Source organism: Sardina pilchardus, chromosome 15, assembly GCF_963854185.1.
Source record: "Sardina pilchardus chromosome 15, fSarPil1.1, whole genome shotgun sequence".
Taxonomy (NCBI): domain Eukaryota; kingdom Metazoa; phylum Chordata; class Actinopteri; order Clupeiformes; family Clupeidae; genus Sardina; species Sardina pilchardus.
This window is the reverse complement of record NC_085008.1, coordinates 9,408,293-9,427,520: the sequence shown is the minus strand read 5'-3', so window position 1 is coordinate 9,427,520 and position 19,228 is coordinate 9,408,293. Positions and strand designations below refer to the sequence as shown.

At 44.7% G+C, this 19,228-nt stretch overlaps 2 protein-coding genes across 5 annotated transcripts in view; one reads left to right on the top strand and one right to left on the bottom strand.

Annotated features, from left to right (window-relative positions):
- Positions 1 to 19,228, top strand: part of psmd1 (proteasome 26S subunit, non-ATPase 1) — a 42,025-nt gene that overhangs the window by 5,703 nt on the left and 17,094 nt on the right. For all 4 annotated transcript variants that reach the window (XM_062555372.1, XM_062555370.1, XM_062555371.1 and 1 more), the window contains exons 15-17: positions 507 to 602; positions 1,488 to 1,552; positions 18,404 to 18,518. In XM_062555372.1, the coding sequence (XP_062411356.1) occupies positions 507 to 602; positions 1,488 to 1,552; positions 18,404 to 18,518 (276 nt within the window). The remainder of the gene's footprint in view (positions 1 to 506; positions 603 to 1,487; positions 1,553 to 18,403; positions 18,519 to 19,228) is intronic.
- Positions 3,232 to 12,480, bottom strand: htr2b (5-hydroxytryptamine (serotonin) receptor 2B, G protein-coupled). Its single transcript, XM_062556872.1, has 4 exons — positions 12,075 to 12,480; positions 10,495 to 11,208; positions 6,430 to 6,630; positions 3,232 to 5,112 (listed from the first exon to the last, which is right to left on the bottom strand). The coding sequence occupies exons 2-4, from the start codon at positions 10,793 to 10,795 to the stop codon at positions 4,184 to 4,186; spliced, it is 1,431 nt and encodes a 476-aa protein (XP_062412856.1). The 5' UTR covers positions 10,796 to 11,208; positions 12,075 to 12,480; the 3' UTR covers positions 3,232 to 4,183.

Genomic DNA, 19,228 nt, shown 5'->3' with positions numbered 1-19,228 from the left:
CCTGTTTGGTGTTTTCCTTCAGTGCATTGACTGGAGTGTTGTACTTGTTGCACATCATGACAACTTATATCGCATCACCCAAGAGATTATGGTGTAGTGTGCCTTGTGGTATAGCCATGTTGGTCTTTTCATATATATAGTGTTTCTTTTGTCTGTCTAATATTGAATTGTTATGAAATGTACTGGGTCTGTGTACCTGACCTTTGGCTTACCTGTAGTTTTATGACTCTGTAGATTCTGTTAGTCCACAGTATCCAGACCTTTGTACATTTGGAGACTGTATTAACATGGCTGGTTTTAAGGCTCCCATCCAGACATGCAGTTCCAGACACATGCAACACTGAGTCATTTGTTTGGCTGAACATCTCCTGTACTGTTCTTTATGTCGGCCGGTTAAAAGCACACAGACACAAAGTCTGTAGGCTAGGTGTGACCGGGTGTACAGGGCGCCCACAATTTGCACAGACGGCACCCTGATGTTCTGTTTTGTGTCTCTGTGGCTCCAGGACCCCATCCTGCGACGCTCGGGAATGTACACAGTGGCCATGGCCTACTGCGGCTCCGGGAACAACAAGGCCATCCGACGCCTGCTCCATGTGGCTGTAAGTCCCCTTTTTTGCTGTATCGCCGTCACGATGGCAAATGTGAGCCATGATATCAGTGTTTCTTTTTCACAACTAAGCCAGTGCATTGAAGATGTGTCTCTTTCCATTTCCATTACATTTATTCATGTAACCATAGCAACTTACATATGTCAATTATATTACAATTGTATTCTCCCTAGAGCAACTTGTGTTTAAGTGCCTTGCAGCTCGGTCGAATCCGGGAATTCAACCCACAACTTTTCAGGCTACTGCATACTAGTCCAGTTCCTTTGCCACTACACTATGTAGATAACTGATCACTAGGCGAATCTTTCTTTGTATTAGGGCCGGTGTCCACCAATCGCGTTTTTTGTGCCGACGACGACAATTTTTAATACAAAGTCTATGTAGTTCAGCGTTCACAGTGCTGAGTGCCGTCGGTGGAAATAAGCTCTCGGCACTGACCGTTTTTTACCGCAGCACTCTGAGCACTCAAAAGTTTGAAATCTGTTCATAGCATAGGTAACAAAGCAACAATAAACACTTGAATGAAGCGCAGAGAAAAGGAGGTTGAGGGTGCTCTCAGCGTTGAAAAACGCGATTGATGGACACAGCACCCTAATTTCAGTCTGCAGATATATCACAGTACAACCACATCCCCATTAAATATAGTATTATTAGTTTTCACTGGTTAAGTGGAATGCTTTGAATTATTGTATCCTTCTGAGAAATGCGATACGATTACTAGAAATACTATTTGGTGCAAGTGGCTACTCTGTTCATCAACATCACCTGGGCACCCGGGTTCCAATCTGACTCCCAGCTTCCAGTCACTCTTCACAGTCCTGTCTGAATAAAGGCAAAAAGCTCCCAAATATGCTTAGACTGTTTTGTATTTTTTAGGTCAGTGACGTGAATGATGATGTGAGGAGAGCAGCGGTTGAGTCCATTGGGTTCATCTTGTTTAGGTAAGTGTCATCGCGTTCCTGACTCTCTCTTGCTCTCTTGTCCTGCACTCCGTCCTGTAGCCACTAGGGGTCATGTTTTGCTAAGCGTCTTAAAATGTCATGCTGTGCAAACTTCGCTGGATATTCTGACGGTCTGCATGTGTGCACAAAGAAGACATTCCTTCCATTCTTGTCGAATATTTTCCAAATGTGTTTATGAAGATCTGAATGACCGTTGACCACTAAATAACCATTGTAAGGTATTTATTTCGCACTGCTGTGTCTTCCTTCCAGCCTTCATGTTGAAAACATTCAAAAACAAACAGACATTATTTGCTGGAAATGGCTTCCCTCTGCTCTTAGTACGGATAGCGAGTTTTGTGGTGTGTGTTGTTGAGGTGTTATTCTTATACAGAGCTATAAAGTTCTTTTAGGGTTGGCTCTGTGCTTTATCGTCTGCTATTGTGTGCCAGATGTGTTGCGGTGTTTGTTTGCCCTCAAAACAGGTTCAACTTTGTACTCTAGACCTAAAATACTCTGTTGTGAGTTACAGTGATTGACTTGTGAATTGCTCTAATTGGGCCAAGTAAGAGTCTGAAATTGATCTGTGTGTTCAATATTCATGAGTTGTTGTTTTTTGAGGAATAATCCTCATGTCTTGAAAGACTCTTGCTTTAAAATTGCATTTTATTTTGAAAATATATTTCAGCAGGGTGAGTGTATAGTAGTAGGCCTTTTTGATTCTCATTAGTCAAAACCCTTGCGATAAAAGACTTCCTAATTGGGATTGTTTATATTAACAAGCGGAAATGGTTTTGTGCACAAGCTGTAAATTTCATTTTTATGTTGCTCGGAAATGACTACAGCTTCTCTGTTTTTATGGATGATGACCATATTTTTATTTTTGTTAAAAGAAAGGTTAAATGCGTAATTTTTAAAAATTCAACATTTCATAGGAATTACTAACATTTGTGTTTTATTTTGACTGGGATATGGTAAACTGCTGTCTGTATCCGTTAGACTTTGTTTTGCTAATAATGAGTTTAGTATGTGAAATTGAAGAGCAGTGGCAGAGGTTGTTACGACTCAATTCCCGAAGTACCATAATAAGTCCTCCTCCTTTTTTCATCCCCTTTATATTTTATTTGCTCACCGAGCTCCATTTCTCTCTCCCTGACATGGATTTACCCATCAGGCTGCTCTGCTCTGTGTAACGGTGCTTGGGGCCAAGCAGAGGAACTGGGGGGACTATTTTAAGCCCAAAAAAGGCTATGTGATATTCCCGTGATCAATTGGCTGCAAGATAAACGTTGTGTAAATCCTTCCTGTGTTTAGAGAGCCTCCTGAACTGCCACAATTCAGAGGTGTTCTCCAGTCTCACTTGCCGACAAATAGAAAGGCAGCACCCAATGGAGCTATATACCCTGTGTGAAGGTGCCGAAGGTCTCAGTGATTTCCATCTCCCAAATTACCTCTGCTCTTCTCCCCAGCAGATTTACCAGCCTTAATTAACATTTATGTGGCTAAGAAGAGAATGCTTAAATTTGCTCACAGTACGAATTTATTGGACGAGGCATATGGTATTGTAGTTCATTGACCCCTGAATATTAAAGTTCTTTGTCACTTGTATCAGACACAGTAGGCGCTTGGCAGAATGCGATTAAGCCCCCCCCCCCCCCCCCCCCCAATTCTCCTGCTCAATTTGGTGTCCTTCTGATGGATTTTACTTGGGATGCATTCGTGAAAGGTGATTAATCACAGAAAGGCTGGTTGAGATTTTATTACTAGCTTTAGCCATTATGGGCTCATGCACAAATCCGATGATGGATGTTTGAGGTGTTTTTGGTTGTTAGTAAGTCCACTCACCTACATTCAGATATCTTTACCATGGCCTTATGATTCTAGCTCTTGCACATTGTTGCAAAAGTAGAGGAATGAAAATCTGGTTTGAGGTGTAGTATTTTTCTCACTGTTGTATTCATGACAGTTCATTATGAAAACTTAAGTAAACAGTCATTAATAATAGATACGTCTGTGTTATGGCAAACCCAGCTTTGCATATTTTTCAAGGTTGTTCTCTATGAATGCTGAAATGTGTCTGTCTCTAACCTTTATTTGTTTTATTTGGCAAGGACACCAAAGTCTGCCCACAGATTTCTTTGTCTCACTTAGCATCTACAATCATTGGTTGGCATTTTTTCTCCAAACATAAAAAATCAGACTGTAAGGGCAAATTATAAATCTTTTGCTTATTTGGCACAAAAAACGTAGTCTTTCATCTTTTCAGTAAAACCAGGTGACATTCAAGAACAGTTGTACATGTGTACATAGAAGGCTCAAATGATCCATGCTGTGTTTTCCCCCATGCTTGACTTGTCAACATATTGAGAGCTAGCAAGTTGGGTCAACATATAGAGCAAGCAAGTTGGGTTATAGAATAAAGATGAACTGAATGTCCACACTTTCTTTTAGTCCAACAACTGCTGGCATCCATTATGGGGTCCTGTTTCAGCCTCGTCAACTCATTAGGCTTGATATTACCAGATCATACTTCCACCTATTAGTAGAGCTTTTTTGCCAGTCAGGTTCTTAGGAAGCCACAGTATTTACTGACTGTCCCTTGTTGTGTCTAGTGACATCCAGTTGAAAAGGTCACACATAGCTAACATTTTCATCCGGCTTGCCGTCATCGTTTTCTGTGAGCAGCAAAGTGTCCAGCAACACGCTGGTAGAGGACTGGATCGGTGCCGATCTCCTCCGCAGAGGGCTCTGATAGTTCACTGGGCTGATGCCATTCTTCATTCCATTTTTCATGAAGAGCTTTGAGTTCTCAGCCACGGAGGAACGGAAAGAGATCCGCGTCAGGGTCTTTTGCTGCACTTTCGGGGGCCTGGGCCCGCCGCTGTAGTTACAGGTGATGTAGCGGGCAAACGCCTCGCGGAAGTTCTTGTTGAAAAGCGTGTAAACCAAGGGGTTGACTCCGGAGGAAACATAGCCAATCCACTCGAAAATACCCATGAGCCGACCCACCACCTTAATGTCACAGCTCTTGCAGAATACTGCCGTTACATTTGTGATGAAGAAAGGACACCACATTACTACAAACAGCAGAAACACTATACCCAACACCTTTGATGCCCGCTGCTCGTTGCTGATGTTCTGCATGGATTTTTTACCCATGGTTGACAGTCTCCGCATAGGGATGTCCTGCCCCGTGAAGGGGTTTTGGGGGCTACCAGTTCGGTTTCTCTTGACCCCTTCTAGCATGGCTAGTTTGGTGGAGTCTGATGGAGAAGAGTTGGGTTGATCACGCTGGCACACTGTGGAGATGGTGGGCCTAGAATAGCGCTGAGTCACCCGTGACCTGAGCAAGTAGGCCTTTTTGCGCAAGGCCTGGATGGTCAGCAGATATATGACCAACATTACAGTGAGTGGTATGAAGAAAGCTGCCAGCGATCCAAACATGATGAAATCTTTGAAGCTGTCCTGCTTGAGCAAACAAGTGTGGTTTTGGTTGAAGGTGATGTTGTTTGGGTGATGGAAGATTCTCAGGCCCTTGATTGGAATCGGTATGGCAATTCCTGTAGAAAGAAGAAGAGCGTTAGTCATAACGAAGCTCTCGGATTATAGTCTTTTTTCAGTTTTGAAAGTGTACTTTTTGCTATTAATTCCTGGCACGGATGGAGTTCAAATAGGTCCTCTCTGTTCGATATTCAGACATACTATTAAAAGGCTGAGGGATATGATGGAATAGTAGCCCCCCTCATTTACTACTTCTAAAGTCCACACAGGATACATTAGTCTTTTAGAGACCAAGAGACTTGCATTTTGCTCTGCAGCGATCATTACTTTTGATCTACTGTCGTCTACCTTTTTAGCTCCGCAAAACCAGCACAGGCGAAAAGAGCAGGGGATTGCCGACGCTGTCTGTCTCGAGCATGTGAGCACGGGCCCTGCCTTTGGAGGGGCGTTGTCTGTGTCGGCCAGGATGTCTTAGCCAAGGCGCTGCACCACGGCTGACTCGCTCCAAGCAGCTCAGCCAAGGGGAATTGTCTGGACTAGATGTTAACGAGCATGGCTTGTGAGGTGTTTAATTTCGTTTTTCTCCGCTGAAAGCCACTGTGTAACTGAGACAGGAATCGTTAAAAGGAAATCATTGGGCTTATGTAAACATGGGTTCATTGGTCAGTCAGAGGCAGTCCAGTTTCAAAGACAAGAGGATGTTGAAGAAATGCTTGACGCAGATAGTTAGTGAGAAATAATGGGAAAACGCATTAATCAGAATGGAGTAAACAAAGACTGGACAGATTTGACACACAATGCACAATGAACCCCACCAAATGATCCCTAGTGGTATTGGTTTACATGTATTTGAATCCGGGACAAATTGATTTTCTGTTTGAGATTATTTCTGTACACTCATAACTCCTCTGAAGCCTCCCGAGTATGACTGTTGAACGTCTCCCTGTTTACGGTCCCTGACCTGCGAGGGAACATGGCAAGCGTTCACAGGCTGTTCCCAGCCTTCTCTCTCGGCAGCGTCTCCTGCTGCACAGCCTGAGGCCGTTTGGCTCCTACTCCTCTGGTGTGGCATGTGTCCTGTTGCTTCTTTAAATGTCAGGTTTAATGCGTTGCGCATGGTTTCGCAAACGTGTTCGTATAAAACAGTTGCCCATGTGCCTGAACTTTTGAAAGAAGATTCCGATTATATAGACTAGTTTTTGAGGATAAATGTCCTAGCCATTACCAAATGCGACACCCCGAGGAGAAGGTACATCGTAAATAGACCGTAGATGGGACTGAGAGCAGACGTTAGTCAATTCTGCAGACATTAGTCACCTGTAGAGGGAGGGCAATCCATGTGCCGTTTACCCCTTGCTCCCATCGCACATGCTTACCGATCGATATGATCCACACAAGTGCAATCTTCGCCATGGCCTTGGCACGGGACTTGTACTGGCTGTGCTGGATGGGCCTCTTGATGGCTATGTACCGGTCGAGGGAGATGGCACAGAGGTGCATGATGGAGGCAGTGGAGAAGAGCACGTCCAAGAAGAGCCAAATGGGACACAGGAACTCGGGAAGTGGCCAGTCTGAGTCTGGAGCAAAAAGAGCAGAAAGCAGTTATTAGTTGAATTTATTTTTGTTGTAGGGATGTTGTCTTGGAAGGCATTGCTAATGTAAAATGGAACACTGACAAAATGTGTTCTACAATGATGCAGTTTGGGATAGTTTTGAGCAAAGTTTTATTCATGTTATTTCTCTAGTTCAGTATATTAGTTATCATTTTTTTACAGCTATTATACAAGATTTATATGGCAAACCAAACAAACGTTTTTCATTTTTCTTAAATGTAAAAAAAAAGCACAGAAATGTGCATTAGTCATAAGATTAGATCCTTTGCTGTTTTTTTATGTTCTACATTGAAAATTGGAGCAGCCTAAGCTATTGGCTCAAGGAGATTAGTTTGAAGAGTGAAAATGGTTCTGATTAGTAACCCATTTGTCTCTGGAGTAGGCCAGCATCTCCAAGGACTGTTGCCGTGACTAAGAGCTCGCACTGCTCCTCATTTGGATATGCTGTCATTGTAGTATTGTTTATTTTGGGCTTCAGACAGCACATTGCCAGCTAATTGACTTGGATTTCATCCCATTTCAAATTAATTTGGTTAAAGATGCGGTCATTTGCAGGCTTTTCAAAATGTAATTTAAATATAGCCTAGAGTTTAAGGCCTTCATTCCCATGACATGTTACAGGTCAAATGTTTTCTAAGCCCACAGTAACTAAGATTTGTACATTTGAAGAGCTATTGTTTATTCAGGGACGTTGACTAGGCATTAAGGTCTTTATCGCCTAGCTGGGTTGGTTTTGACTTGCAGATTCTGTCTGTACATTTCCTATAAAACTGCTCTGCAATGCCAATGAAGCAGCTTTTACCTGTACAGGGCACTACATTTTCATGAAGATGTGGAGGTGATTCAAATGAGCCATTGGTAGATGCACATGCTTTGGCTTAGTTTCATTCAAATAGAAGGTTTGAGGGATCAGTTTGCAAACTAGCATGTTTTATGGGAGGCTGTTATTTCTTTAAATATTCATTAACATGTTTCAGCAACATGTTCTATTGCAACCCTTACGATAGTGTTACTGTGTGCTGTGGATTTGGCAAAAGTTTGTTAATGCATAATTATAGAACAGTGTAAACACAGGCTGATACTCATATGACTTAATTGTTGTTATTGATATGGTCTGTTGTTTTTTCCATTGTGGTTTGCAGTTATTTTGGGCCCCTACCAAGCTGAGATGGTCCTTGACCTGAGTCACAATGATTTTACATAGTTGACTGTATTTGGGAATCATGTAGTCAGACTAGATACCTAGACTAGGTAATATTTATACATGTTTTGTGTCCTCAATAGGTCCCTCGTAGACATGTTTTGTTTTTAAATTTGACGAGAGGCTGCAATTTCTGTAATGGGGTCCTTCAGGAGCTCATAACCATTTCATCTTTCATGTGCTTGTGTTTATCTCGCTGCCCTCTCTCTGACAAATTTGAGTTTCAGCCCATTTTATTCCAGCAAATGAAGTGATCTGTCTCTTGTGTCTTATGCCTTTGGAAGTACAAACTGTTTCAACATATTATGCGTGTGTGAGTGAGTACTGTTCCCAGATCTGTTGTGGAGCTCTGTCAGCTGTCCAGTTTTTATAAGGGTGCTGTCAGTACCAAAACCGCTTGTTTCTCATTTCTGTCTGGGACTCCCTTATACGTGTTTTCACTTTTCCCTGAAATGGAGAATCGCAACAGATGTTTTCTGCCCAGGCGGAAATACTGTGGCGTAAATATTTCTCACCCCTTTTAAAGATAAACACCCATGTGGTCTGGATGTATAAGCCGGCTCCCATGTTTCCATCCACTGTACTGTATGTTCTCCTCTATGAAAAAGTAAGACTAAGGGTTGGGGGTGGGTTTCAAGACTTCAAAAGCTTTGTCTAGTTTCAGCTGTTATCGGAGAGCATTTCATTTAGATAGTTTCACCATTGAAAATCGCGGAAGGTGATCCCTCTGCTCACCTGCTCCACAGATGTGAAAATGCCCGACCCCCAGCTTTACATCAAACCTACAGCTAGTATTCCATATACTCATGAAGTTTTTAAGTCAAATAAAATTCAGGTAGAGAGGAGTTATTTAAAAGTACAACTACATGTATAAAAGTATAGCGAGGAACTGTCTGACAGAGTCCAAGCTAAAAAAAAAAGTAGTTTGTTACCTGTATTAGCCTGACTATCTTCACTTTCAGAGAATATTCTATTTAGGCAATGCACTCGAAGAACTGTAAGTATCATCAGGACCATGGGTTTAACTCACGGCAGCATTGTTTAATATACACTGTACTGGCTAATTTTGCTTGTAAATGACTGACTGTTCTTTGCGCTCAGACTGACAGTAGTGTATTTATCTTTGTTGACTGGCGAAGTGATTTAAAGCACACAGTTTAAAGCACACAGTCCTAGTCATAGTCTTGCTGTAATCTTCTCCAGTTGCAGATGTTTGCGTGCACCCGCGACACAAGCCACTAAGTACACTTGTTGTAGTCTCTCGACTCGCACACAACTCTGTTTGGTGACCCGTGTGAAGCACTACAGTTTTGTTTATGTCTGTTTAGGCTGTCTTGAACCGCCCTCCCACCCCCCCCACAGGTCCCTTCTGTCTAACATCTTGGTACAGTGCAGTGACCTACAGTCCCCCCCCCCCCCCCCTCCCACCAGCCCATCCTGAAACTATTCCACAGGGCCTCTCGTGTGCTCCGCTGGGTTTCATGTAGCCTTTTTTCATCTCCGCATTGCACAAACTTCTTTGTGAGCTCTGAAGTCGATGTCCTACCAGATGAGGACATGTGCGTTGTATTTGTTGTTTCTGCCATCTCCCCTTCCTTCTTTCAACGAAGGCTGGCTTTAAAGTGAGATGGATTCATTTGAGGCTGTACCCCCCCCCCCCACCCCCCACCTCCCTTCTCAGCATTTTCCCCTCTACGTCCACTTGAGTAGCAGCACATGGTTCCTATACTGATAGCATTGTTTTTGGAGAAGTTTGCCCATCTATCTGACCACTCCCATGCGTGATGGAGGTGAAACACATGCCATGCCATTGAAGCTTGACTGCTCTAACTGATGAGAAGTAATGGACCTGCTGGACCCCGACAGCACAACAGAAGCATCGGCAGAGATGCTTTTCGGTTCCGCTGTTTTAGAACCACAGCTGCATGCACACATGGCTTTGCTTTTTGTGGTGTTTCGGAGGCAGCGTTTTGGAGCCTGAAGTCTGATCCGATCTCCGGCTCACTGTAAGCGTGCGTGAGTTCCCTGGCTGGATGGAGAGATGTTTATGTGAGGATTTATCAGGCAGCGCACGAAGGACGGGGTCAGCAACTTGGAGATTCTGTGCACCAGTTTAATTACACCCTCGACTTGTTTTTTTTTTGTGTGTGTGTGTGTGTGTGTGTAGCAAGATTTTATTTATTTATTTATGATTTGGTCAGCAATGCTGTTTGGATTTTCTGACACTCAATTTTGTTAATTTTGTTTCATTATTTATATACAATATTTTCTTTCTAAATTACCTAGAATGTTAATTTATTCCAGACATAAATGAAGGGGTTTGAACGTTATCTATTTAATTATTTGAGGGCCTTGTGTCCCTCAAATACCGTCAGTTAAACATTCTCAGCAATACATAAAGAATCTCGGCATAAGTGGTGTATTGGTATTTTATAGCAGTTGGCTCACATACAACAGCAGCAACAAACAGACACAATAGAACGTCAGAAGACGGCAGGAAAAAGCAACAGTGCAGCTAGAAGTGGGCAGAGTGAGGTCACTCATAACTGATCGATTGCTAATTCTCACCACGATCATCAGTCGCCCAAGGAGGGTAAGGGGGGGGGGGGGACTGGGGGGTCACTTACTGAAGAGCACGCTCAGCAGGGCCAGAGGCATCACCAGGAGGCCCACCAGCAAGTCCGCCACGGCCAGCGACATCAGGAAGTAGTTAGTGGCGTTCTGCAGCTTCCTCTCCAGCGACACGGCCATTATGACCAGGATGTTCCCCCCGATGGTGGGAATGATGACCAGCAGGATGAGCAGCGAGGCCCAGCGCAGGGGCAGAGGCTCCTCTCCGTCAGCGCTCTCCACCAGGGAGGCGTTGGAGTCCAGGGGGTCGGAGGCGTTGGGCAGCAGCAGCAGGGACACCTGGTCTCTCTGGGACATGACGCGGGGGAAAGGGCTCGGGCTGGCTGACCGGGCTGCGAGTGGAAGAGGAAGAGAAGGCACTCTGCTCTGGAGGTCCCCGCAGGCTTTGCCAGCATGTTCACAGGGCTCCCTCAGGACAGGGAAGGGGTGGGGGCCGTTAACAGGAGGGAGGTGTGCGGTGGCAACAACAGCTTACAAGTGACCCCCCTCCTCCTTCCCATCAGCTGTATCACGTCACCCTTGTTTGGGGAAGAGGAGAATGGTTTTATCTGTGCTCTTGTCCTGCTACTTTAGATTGTTGTAGTAATCCATTAGCCACGGCTTGTGTCTTCAGAATTATGACGGTTGCTGGCTCTGAAGTACTGCGTCATGCTGTCTGGTATGGTGCAGGCCCCATCCGGTTCGTGTTGAGCAAAGAATTAGCGGTCCTCCTGAGAGGTGTAAAGAGTGGTATATAAACATTTTTTTTCTGTTGTCATCCTCGCTATTGCAACCTCCCATTCTCTCACATGTGACTCCACATTTTCCTCGACTGCCATTTCTATATGGAGTGACATTTATTGTAACAAGTGATATCTGACTTTCCTGTTTGCTCATTAATATTCGGTCCAGACCATAGAGAAGCAATTAACCTAGGAAGTGACCATGAGCTGTTATCAGTGCTGGCTGAGTCTGGTGTTTTTATTTATTTATTTATTTATTTTTTAGTGAATTTATATTTTACTGATATGAATTTATGCTTTGTGAAGTGTGCCCTCCTAAAATTGTCATGATTTTACTGATTTTCATGAACTAACCTAATACCTAATAGCCTTTATTTGTATCATTATTATCAAGGTCAAATTGGTGTATTTCAAAATATAAGGGATTTTGAACATATTTATCCTTCTCCTTTTGAGTCACAAATACTGACCCATAATTGTCTTTCTTTTACCCATACAGTAATTTACTCTGAAGTAGATGTGGAAAAGAGTAGAACTGAAATTAAGAGATTTTTTTTCAATAGCAACCTTAAATGTGAACTTCACAGATTCCAACAATTTTCTGAAACACATTAGTAATTTAGCTGTCAGTCTTATAACAAATGATTTGCATCAGAGAGTACTTAATTGTCTTCTTTGTTGTTTAAAATCGGCATGCATTTGTAATTACCTAGATTTATACAGTTTCTTTTTTCCCAACCCCATTAGTTTGCACTGTTCTAAATCACTATAAACGTCTTAGCCATTTTGACCCCTTTTCAGTCTAATTTTGAATGTGCTTGAATATCAATTTACTTTAGTTCCTTTGTTCTTACCTGCTATCGTATCCAGTCCTTTTACCCTTTTAATCGGTTGTTCCGTGTGTCGGATATGTTCTCGGCCATGATTCAGCGGCGTGTGTGGAAGATCTTCATGTGTCAAACATTTATATGTGTTTGCGCTTACCCACTATCCGTTAGCTAGATGTCAGTGCCCCTTGCTTGCTCTTAATTGTGTGTCCTCCGTTAAATCTCTGGCAAAAAAGACAGGAGGAAAAAAAGAGAAGAAAACATCACCGTAGTCCTGACAAGTCGTCTGGCTGTGAGGTGTTAAAAAATAAAATCCCAAATATCTCTTTTCACACTTCACTGTTTTCCTTGCCGAAGAATTTCCTTTGTCCCAGCGAATTGGAAGAATCCCCAGTCCGGCTCCGCATCACCTAGCATGATCACAGGTTCAAAACTTTCAGACGCTTGCTCTCGCCCTCTCCCTCTCCCTCATGTTCCTCTCACACTCCCTCTCATGCTCGCTCGCTCTCCTCTCATGCTCCGTTCTGATTGGCTCACTGCTCGACTCGTCTCTGGCTCGTGTCTTCCCCTCCCTCCCTCGCTCCCTCCCTCCCCCCATGTGCTGGTGAGCTGTTCTGCGACTCGGGCCGGAGGAAAACAGATGAATGTGTCTGTGCTGGATGTGTGCCAGTGGTTCTGGGAGGTAATTTCCTCCAGCACAGCGGCCCTACTGTTTATGTTTGTCACTCTGGAGTCCAGAGCTCTGCTCTGCATGGGGGCGAGTGGGAGATGGCCGCTGCCGTCCGTGGGGAGGAAGGTCGAGCAGGATCCTGGAGCTCGGCTCAGTGGGGACATTCTGACGTTACTGGACCTAACGTCACGGTGTCGCTTCATCAAGTTTCGTCCACAATGAAAAGATTTTGTCTGAGTTCTTAAGATTCTAAATATTTATGCTGCAAGAAATGTTAATGAAAGTGTGAAATAATGCGCCATTGGAAGCGCTGAGAGCAAACTGGTGTTTGGACCATAACCCATGTGTGGTGTTTTTAGGAGACACCCAGTTTTGCATAATATCTTCAGGGATTGCTTCCTCCTCTGTCTGGGTGTTTAACCTTCAGAATAATATGGCTGTGTTCCCTGTGGTTTGTTTGGTAGTTGGTGGTCCCTAATGATCCTTAAAGCTAAACAGAGCTCCCCTAAAAGAACTTCAGTTGTTTTACATATAATTTTCTCCCCCTACCCCCAACCCACCCATGCCTCTTAGAAGGCAGCCCAGACCCCAGGACAGCGTGCACCTGGTCTCATATGACCTCTGCTTTACTGTGAAAGGAGCCCTCCTACCAATGACTTTTATGCTTGAACACAATGATAATTCACCACAGGTGTCTATGCCTTTGGTCGTCTTTTTGCGATAACTGGGTGTCTGGCTTTGTCTGCAGAGGATGGTCTGGTCTGTCCATCAAAATTCAGAGAAAGTGGCACCCCCCCATCCTCCCCAGCTGTTAGCGTTTGCTCCTAACTCTCGACATCTTTTTAGAATGAACTTTGACCACCCCCACCAGCTTCTCCTCCCACTATCCCACTGTAGTCCCTACCGTGCCAGCGGTGAAGGATTGGCTTTTAATTATCCTGAGACCCCACGGTTATCAGCCAACTCCGTTTGCTCTCAGAACTCCGATGCGAGTGTTTGCCAGCACCTCTTCCTCTGGTCTTCACCATTCCATTTCAAATGAGTCTCCCTACACATATTTTGTCCTCCATAGAAATGATCCTGTCCCATATGTTGTTATTTGAAAACCTTGCTCAGTTTCATTTCTGTTTGGTATGCAAATCACACCTGGCCACTAATGGTTTGGTCCTTTTCCAGTGTTGTGTCCAGCAACACCTGGCACGGCGGGTACGTTTGGTCCCTGCTCACACGACTCTGCTGTGTGTCACCTTTCTTCTTGTGTTTATGGAAGTGAAGCAGAGGGGTGAAACGGTGTGAACCAAAACAGTGTTCACCTTTTCTTTTTTTTTTTTTTTTCATTTTCTTTCCTTCTTTTTTTCGCCTCTCACTGAGATGTCCCAGATATGCATGTGTTGAGTGTTGGAAAGTTGTTCATCTTAAGAGTTTACTTATCATGTTAACGGCAAGGGGTTGGCTTCTAAAAAGTAGTGAATAAGGAGTGCTGATGATTTAAAATGGCTCTATTGAGCTTTTTATTCTCCTGAACGGCTTTTTCACTGCACTTTTGTCCCAAAAAATGTATCATCTGTATCCCATCTTAATGGACCCTAGTTGATTGAGGTGATGTATTTTCTCTTCTTGAGCCAAATCAGCCAGGTGGTTAACATGAGTAGACTGAATGAGATGCCTGTATATGTCTGCTTGTTTTGTCATCCTACAAGAGGGGGGGGGGGGGGGGGGATCTCAAAGCTCAATAGTTATCCTTTGTTTTACACACTATTTCGTACTTGCATACTTTGACCGTCTTCAGCTATGTACCAAAAAACACTTCGTTTCCAAAACCGTTAAGTTGGAAATTCTGCCTCAGCGAAAGTCCTATCCTAAATGTGATTCCAGGCTCCCTCTTTCTCTATTCATAATTTGGCAGGTCAGACTAAAAATATTGTTGTGGTCATCATGATCAGAATAGCAGCCTTAATCCTCTATAGGGTCTGTTGAAAGGTGATCCCGATCTCTCTGTGATTGCCCTTTCTGATCAATTAACGCTGCAGCCTAGTGTCGAGATGAGCCCCTAAACCCTCAGCGGCTGGTCCGCATTAAATTCACTAAATGGGGCCCCCTACAAAAAAGCAGCAAACCCAGATCACCAAACTCCAGAATGTGGCGTCCGGGTTTTTTATTTGGAGGAGGCGCTCTCGCTTGTTCGTTTATTGACACTGGTACTGAACATGAGGCGTTGGAGTTAGTGCCGTCTCTCCACGTTTAGCCGAGGTATTACTGTCGCGATTCTACCCAAAGTCTCTGAAATCCCTCTTAGTCTGACAGGGTGTGTTTGCATTTGGGAGGTTTACTGGAGACTTTAATTGGGTGTTAAAGTGTAGACAAGCTTCTCACGAATATGACTGAGAATGAGGAAAGGGGAGAATATGTCAGCACAACAGTTTGTGTAGGCTGCACATATATGTGTTATGTATGTACTGTATGTATGTGAAGGCATCCGCACTTCTGGATCATGTTGTTAGCGCCTGGATTACAGGTTTTTTAAAGCATCATAGCTGCAACAAACGTTATTGCCTTTAAACATTTATTTTTCTGTATTTTTCCTGAAATAAAGCATTGCTTGAGTGTCCCTTGAGTATAGAATAGGCACACTAAAGATCCAACAATGGCTGACGGGTCCAAACTAGTCTTAAGATTGGTATCTGGAGTTGGCGTTATCAGGCCTGTGGATTGATGGCGTAATGGAATGAGTGTATCTCACTCACAGAACTCTCTTGTGCGTATCAGATTTACTTGAAGGCCCATATTAGTCTCATTCCCTGTGGGTGTTATACCTCAACAACTGAGGCCAGAAACCAGCAATGCTGAAAATAAATCCCTACGGGAATGCAAACAGAATGTAAAACAACTGCTTATCTTCTCAATCTAACTATTACTTTGAAATGACCACTAAACTTCCCATCATTGCATGTGTATTCACTTGCTCTTCTACTCTGGTCAGAAGATCTGTCTGAACCGAGTGTGAACGGCCTCGAGAGCAACTCTCAGAATCTGTTTGAAGTCATCTTTCGGATTTCATCCTCCGCTCCAATGCTGTCTGCATTTTGAGCTCTTCAATAAACACCAGCTGATCAGAAGTCCTGTCTTGCAGCCGTCAGCTGAAATCCATTGAGTTTGAAAGTTGTTTGCGTGAGAGGAAGAGAAAACATTTGCTCTTCCTCTGGGCATGTGTAAATGCTGCCCCTTTTGATCTGAGAGTCTTTCTCCTCTCATAGCCGTTTCCATATTGGTGGGCAGTCTGGTTTCACCGCCAGACTCTCGGCATCTTCTGTCCACCCAGAGCTCCCAGCACTGGAGGAGTGGAGGAGAAGAGAGGAGATGAGAGGAGACGAGTGTACCAGCGGGCCGGATTACCTTCACTGACGCTAATGTAACGGCAGACTCCACCAGGGCCTCCTTTCCCAAGTGCCTGATCCTCAAGTGCTCTTATCCCCCTGAAGCGGGCTATTATACATCTAAGATTGTATAGTTGGTAGAGGGCCCAACATGACCCCTTCTCAGAACGAACACACACACACACACACACACACACACTCGCTCACACTCACTACGTCACTTGTGCGTAGACCCACACATTTTAGCCGTATAGACTACACATCATGCAGGCACATTGTGTGTTTTTCATCATGGAAAGACCATATGACCACACAGTACAAACATACGTGTAGGCAGTCCCACGTTACCTAATTACCCATCGACATGCACTCTCCCCCCCGCTCTCTCTCTCTCCCTCCCGCTCTCTCTCTCTCCCTCCCGCTCTCTCTCTCTCCCTCCCGCTCTCTCTCTCCCTCCCTCCAGCTCTCTCTCTTGCGCTCTCTCTCTCTCTCTCTCTCACATACACATGCACACACACTCCCGCCGCATAATCCTCACCACTCTTGTTCCTCAGACACCAATCCCACCCTCGACCAGCGAACTTTAGCGAGGTCTGGTGAGCTGTAATCACCTTGTGTAAACTGTTTAAAGAAAACCTTCCTGACACAGCTGCCTTGACTTGTGAGGGTTTGTCCAAATGAAGGAGAGGGCGATCGAGGAGGTTTTTGGAGTGGGAGTTCAAAAGGACCATGTCAAGAGGCTCTATTCGCTTCTATTGAAGCCCTATGACACCATGCCAGAGCCAGGAAAAAGTGAGGACCTTACTGGCATCCATTTGTGATCCTTCTCTAAATGTGGGGCTGCACCTTGCGCTGCAAGGGTCAGAGTGAATGTTGGTACCAGCAAGCGCTGGAGAAGTTGGAGGGGGGAAGACATGGGGGTTTGCCAGCATGCCTCTTTTACTGCTGTGGGGCTCCAATGTTCCAGAGAGCCCTGCTCCTATTCCTCCCCCACCTCACTCTCGAGTGTCAAAGCCCTCTACCATATAACAATGCGTAATGTTCTGCTTTGGGTGCCAACCGATGATAAATTGCATGTTTCCAGTCGTCAGTGTTGGGCCTTGGTTGCCTGGTTTCAGAGAACAGGTCCTCGTCTCCTCAGCTCCCGAAGCCCCCAGCCCCCCTCCTCTGAAGGGGTGAAATCTTCTCAACGCCCCCCCTCCCTCCTCCCCGCTAGGAGGGCAGCAGATCAGGCAGCTCGAGGCGGGAGGAAGAAGCCCCCGCATGTTAATTTCACAAGCCTTCATTTAGTGTGCGCAAGAAATGACAATTTCGGTTTGATACAGAAAGCTCCCATTCAGACTGGGCCAGACCCCATGCAATTACAGTGGCAGCCAAAGAGCTCGTCTTGCTAAATAGGAAGGCACACCGTTTCGCTTTCACAACCCCCACCTTTGTCCACCCCCACCCCTTCACGCTAAATGTACAAGTCCTGGAAAAGTGTCAAGTACATTAATCACTGGCCCACTTTTTAGACACATGGCAGTGGTCTAGCCCCCCTCCCCACCTAACACCGCTCTAAAAACAAAAAAAGAAATGTTGCACTCTTATACACTCAAACATATTGGCAGCATGAGGCGTTGCAAAATTCAACAGCACAGCAGTTTAGCTGGTTTGACCTGAGCTTCCTGTGTGCCATCCATTTGTCGTGGCCTTTAGCTAAATCAGGGCACCCACTTCTTTTGATTACGGCTATATAAGGTTTGAAATGCACATTCAGCATTGCACCATAGCCTTACAGTATGTACAAAGCTGTACATGAGTTAACTATAGCTACTACTACTACTACTACTACTACTACTACTACAATGGATTCTATTACTAGAGGAAGTGTTTGTCAACGTGTGGTTGACTGTGCTGATGGTAGAGGGAAAAGATAGAGGAATGCTCTGGTAGCACTTGGTAGGTCTTTCCTCCAACCAGAGCAACAAATGGAAATGCTCTGGATTGCTGTTAGTAAAGTACAGCCACCTAAGTAACGTGAGATATCCCATCAGTAGTATTTTGCCTGTATGCCCAAGTGTAATTGGCTGCAATTGGACTCTTTCCTCCTACTGTTGGTGAATGCTTCCTTGAAGTCTGTTTACATAGAGGAAAGCCAAGTATTCCAAAAATGGGTCCAACATTGGGGTAGAAACAATGTTCTGCGTTTCTGTCTTTTCAGAGCCGTTTGGATGTGTGAGTCCCTGAATGTGCAGTTGCATTCCTCCAAGTGGCTGTCCCATTGTCCCAGTTTCACTAAAATCCCCTGTGTTGTGTGTTTATGTGTGCAGGACTCCAGATCAGTGCCCCAGCGTGGTGTCCTTGCTGTCGGAGAGCTACAACCCTCATGTGCGCTGCGGAGCGGCTATGGCTCTGGGGATCTGCTGTGCTGGCACAGGACTCAAGGTGAGGTCCCCTCTTCCTTTTTAATCCCTCACCTCCTCACCCTTCCTCCGCACTTCCTGCCCTTCACCTTTCATCTATTTCCTGTCTTCATGACCCTCTTCCACCACAACACTTTCCCCTGTTTCCTGGTGTTTCATCTCTTTCTGGTACCCCTCTCCCACTCCTGCCTTGTCCTCTTTTTGCCCCTCCATCTCCCCCTTTCCACTCACTCTTCTCTCTCTCTTTCCTCATCTCTCTTTTTTTCTCTCTCTCTCTCCCTCTGATCAGCTCTCGTGTTCGGAGAGTTTTGATTCATTACAGTCTCCAAAGGCTGTCCCCTCCAGCTCTTGCCTAATCAGTTCCAATGACAGATCGATGGCAAGCAGGACTCAAACAGGAAATGGGTATCTCTGGGCCCTTTGATGGCCACGACCCAGTGTGTGTGTGTGTGTGTACTTGCATGCAAGTGCGTGTGCCCAGTGCCCTCATTTGGACGTACCAGCTGTTTCATAGTTTGATTAGCAGACTGGCTGGCTGAGAATTATGTGGGCTGATTGAGACAGGTCACAACGACAGATCAAACCAATTTCACGGCAACAATCCGAATTATCACTAGACCTCTGAGAAGTTTCTCTGGAAGACACGGGCAGTTCCTCTGCCTAATGGAGTGGAAGATGACATACTGCTCCCTTAAGAGCAAGTTGAAAGATGTCTGTGCTGGTACATTAAAT

Bases quoted from the DNA above. Each gene is read 5' to 3' on its own strand.
- htr2b (XM_062556872.1), bottom strand. From the start codon at position 10,795: ATGTCCCAGAGAGACCAGGTGTCCCTGCTGCTGCTGCCCAACGCCTCC. The intron at 6,631-10,494 runs GTAAGTGACCCC...TTTTTGCTCCAG, and splicing joins CCTGCTGAGCGTGCTCTTCA to ACTCAGACTGGCCACTTCCC. The intron at 5,113-6,429 runs GTAAGCATGTGC...TTCTTTCTACAG, and splicing joins TGTGTGGATCATATCGATCG to GAATTGCCATACCGATTCCA.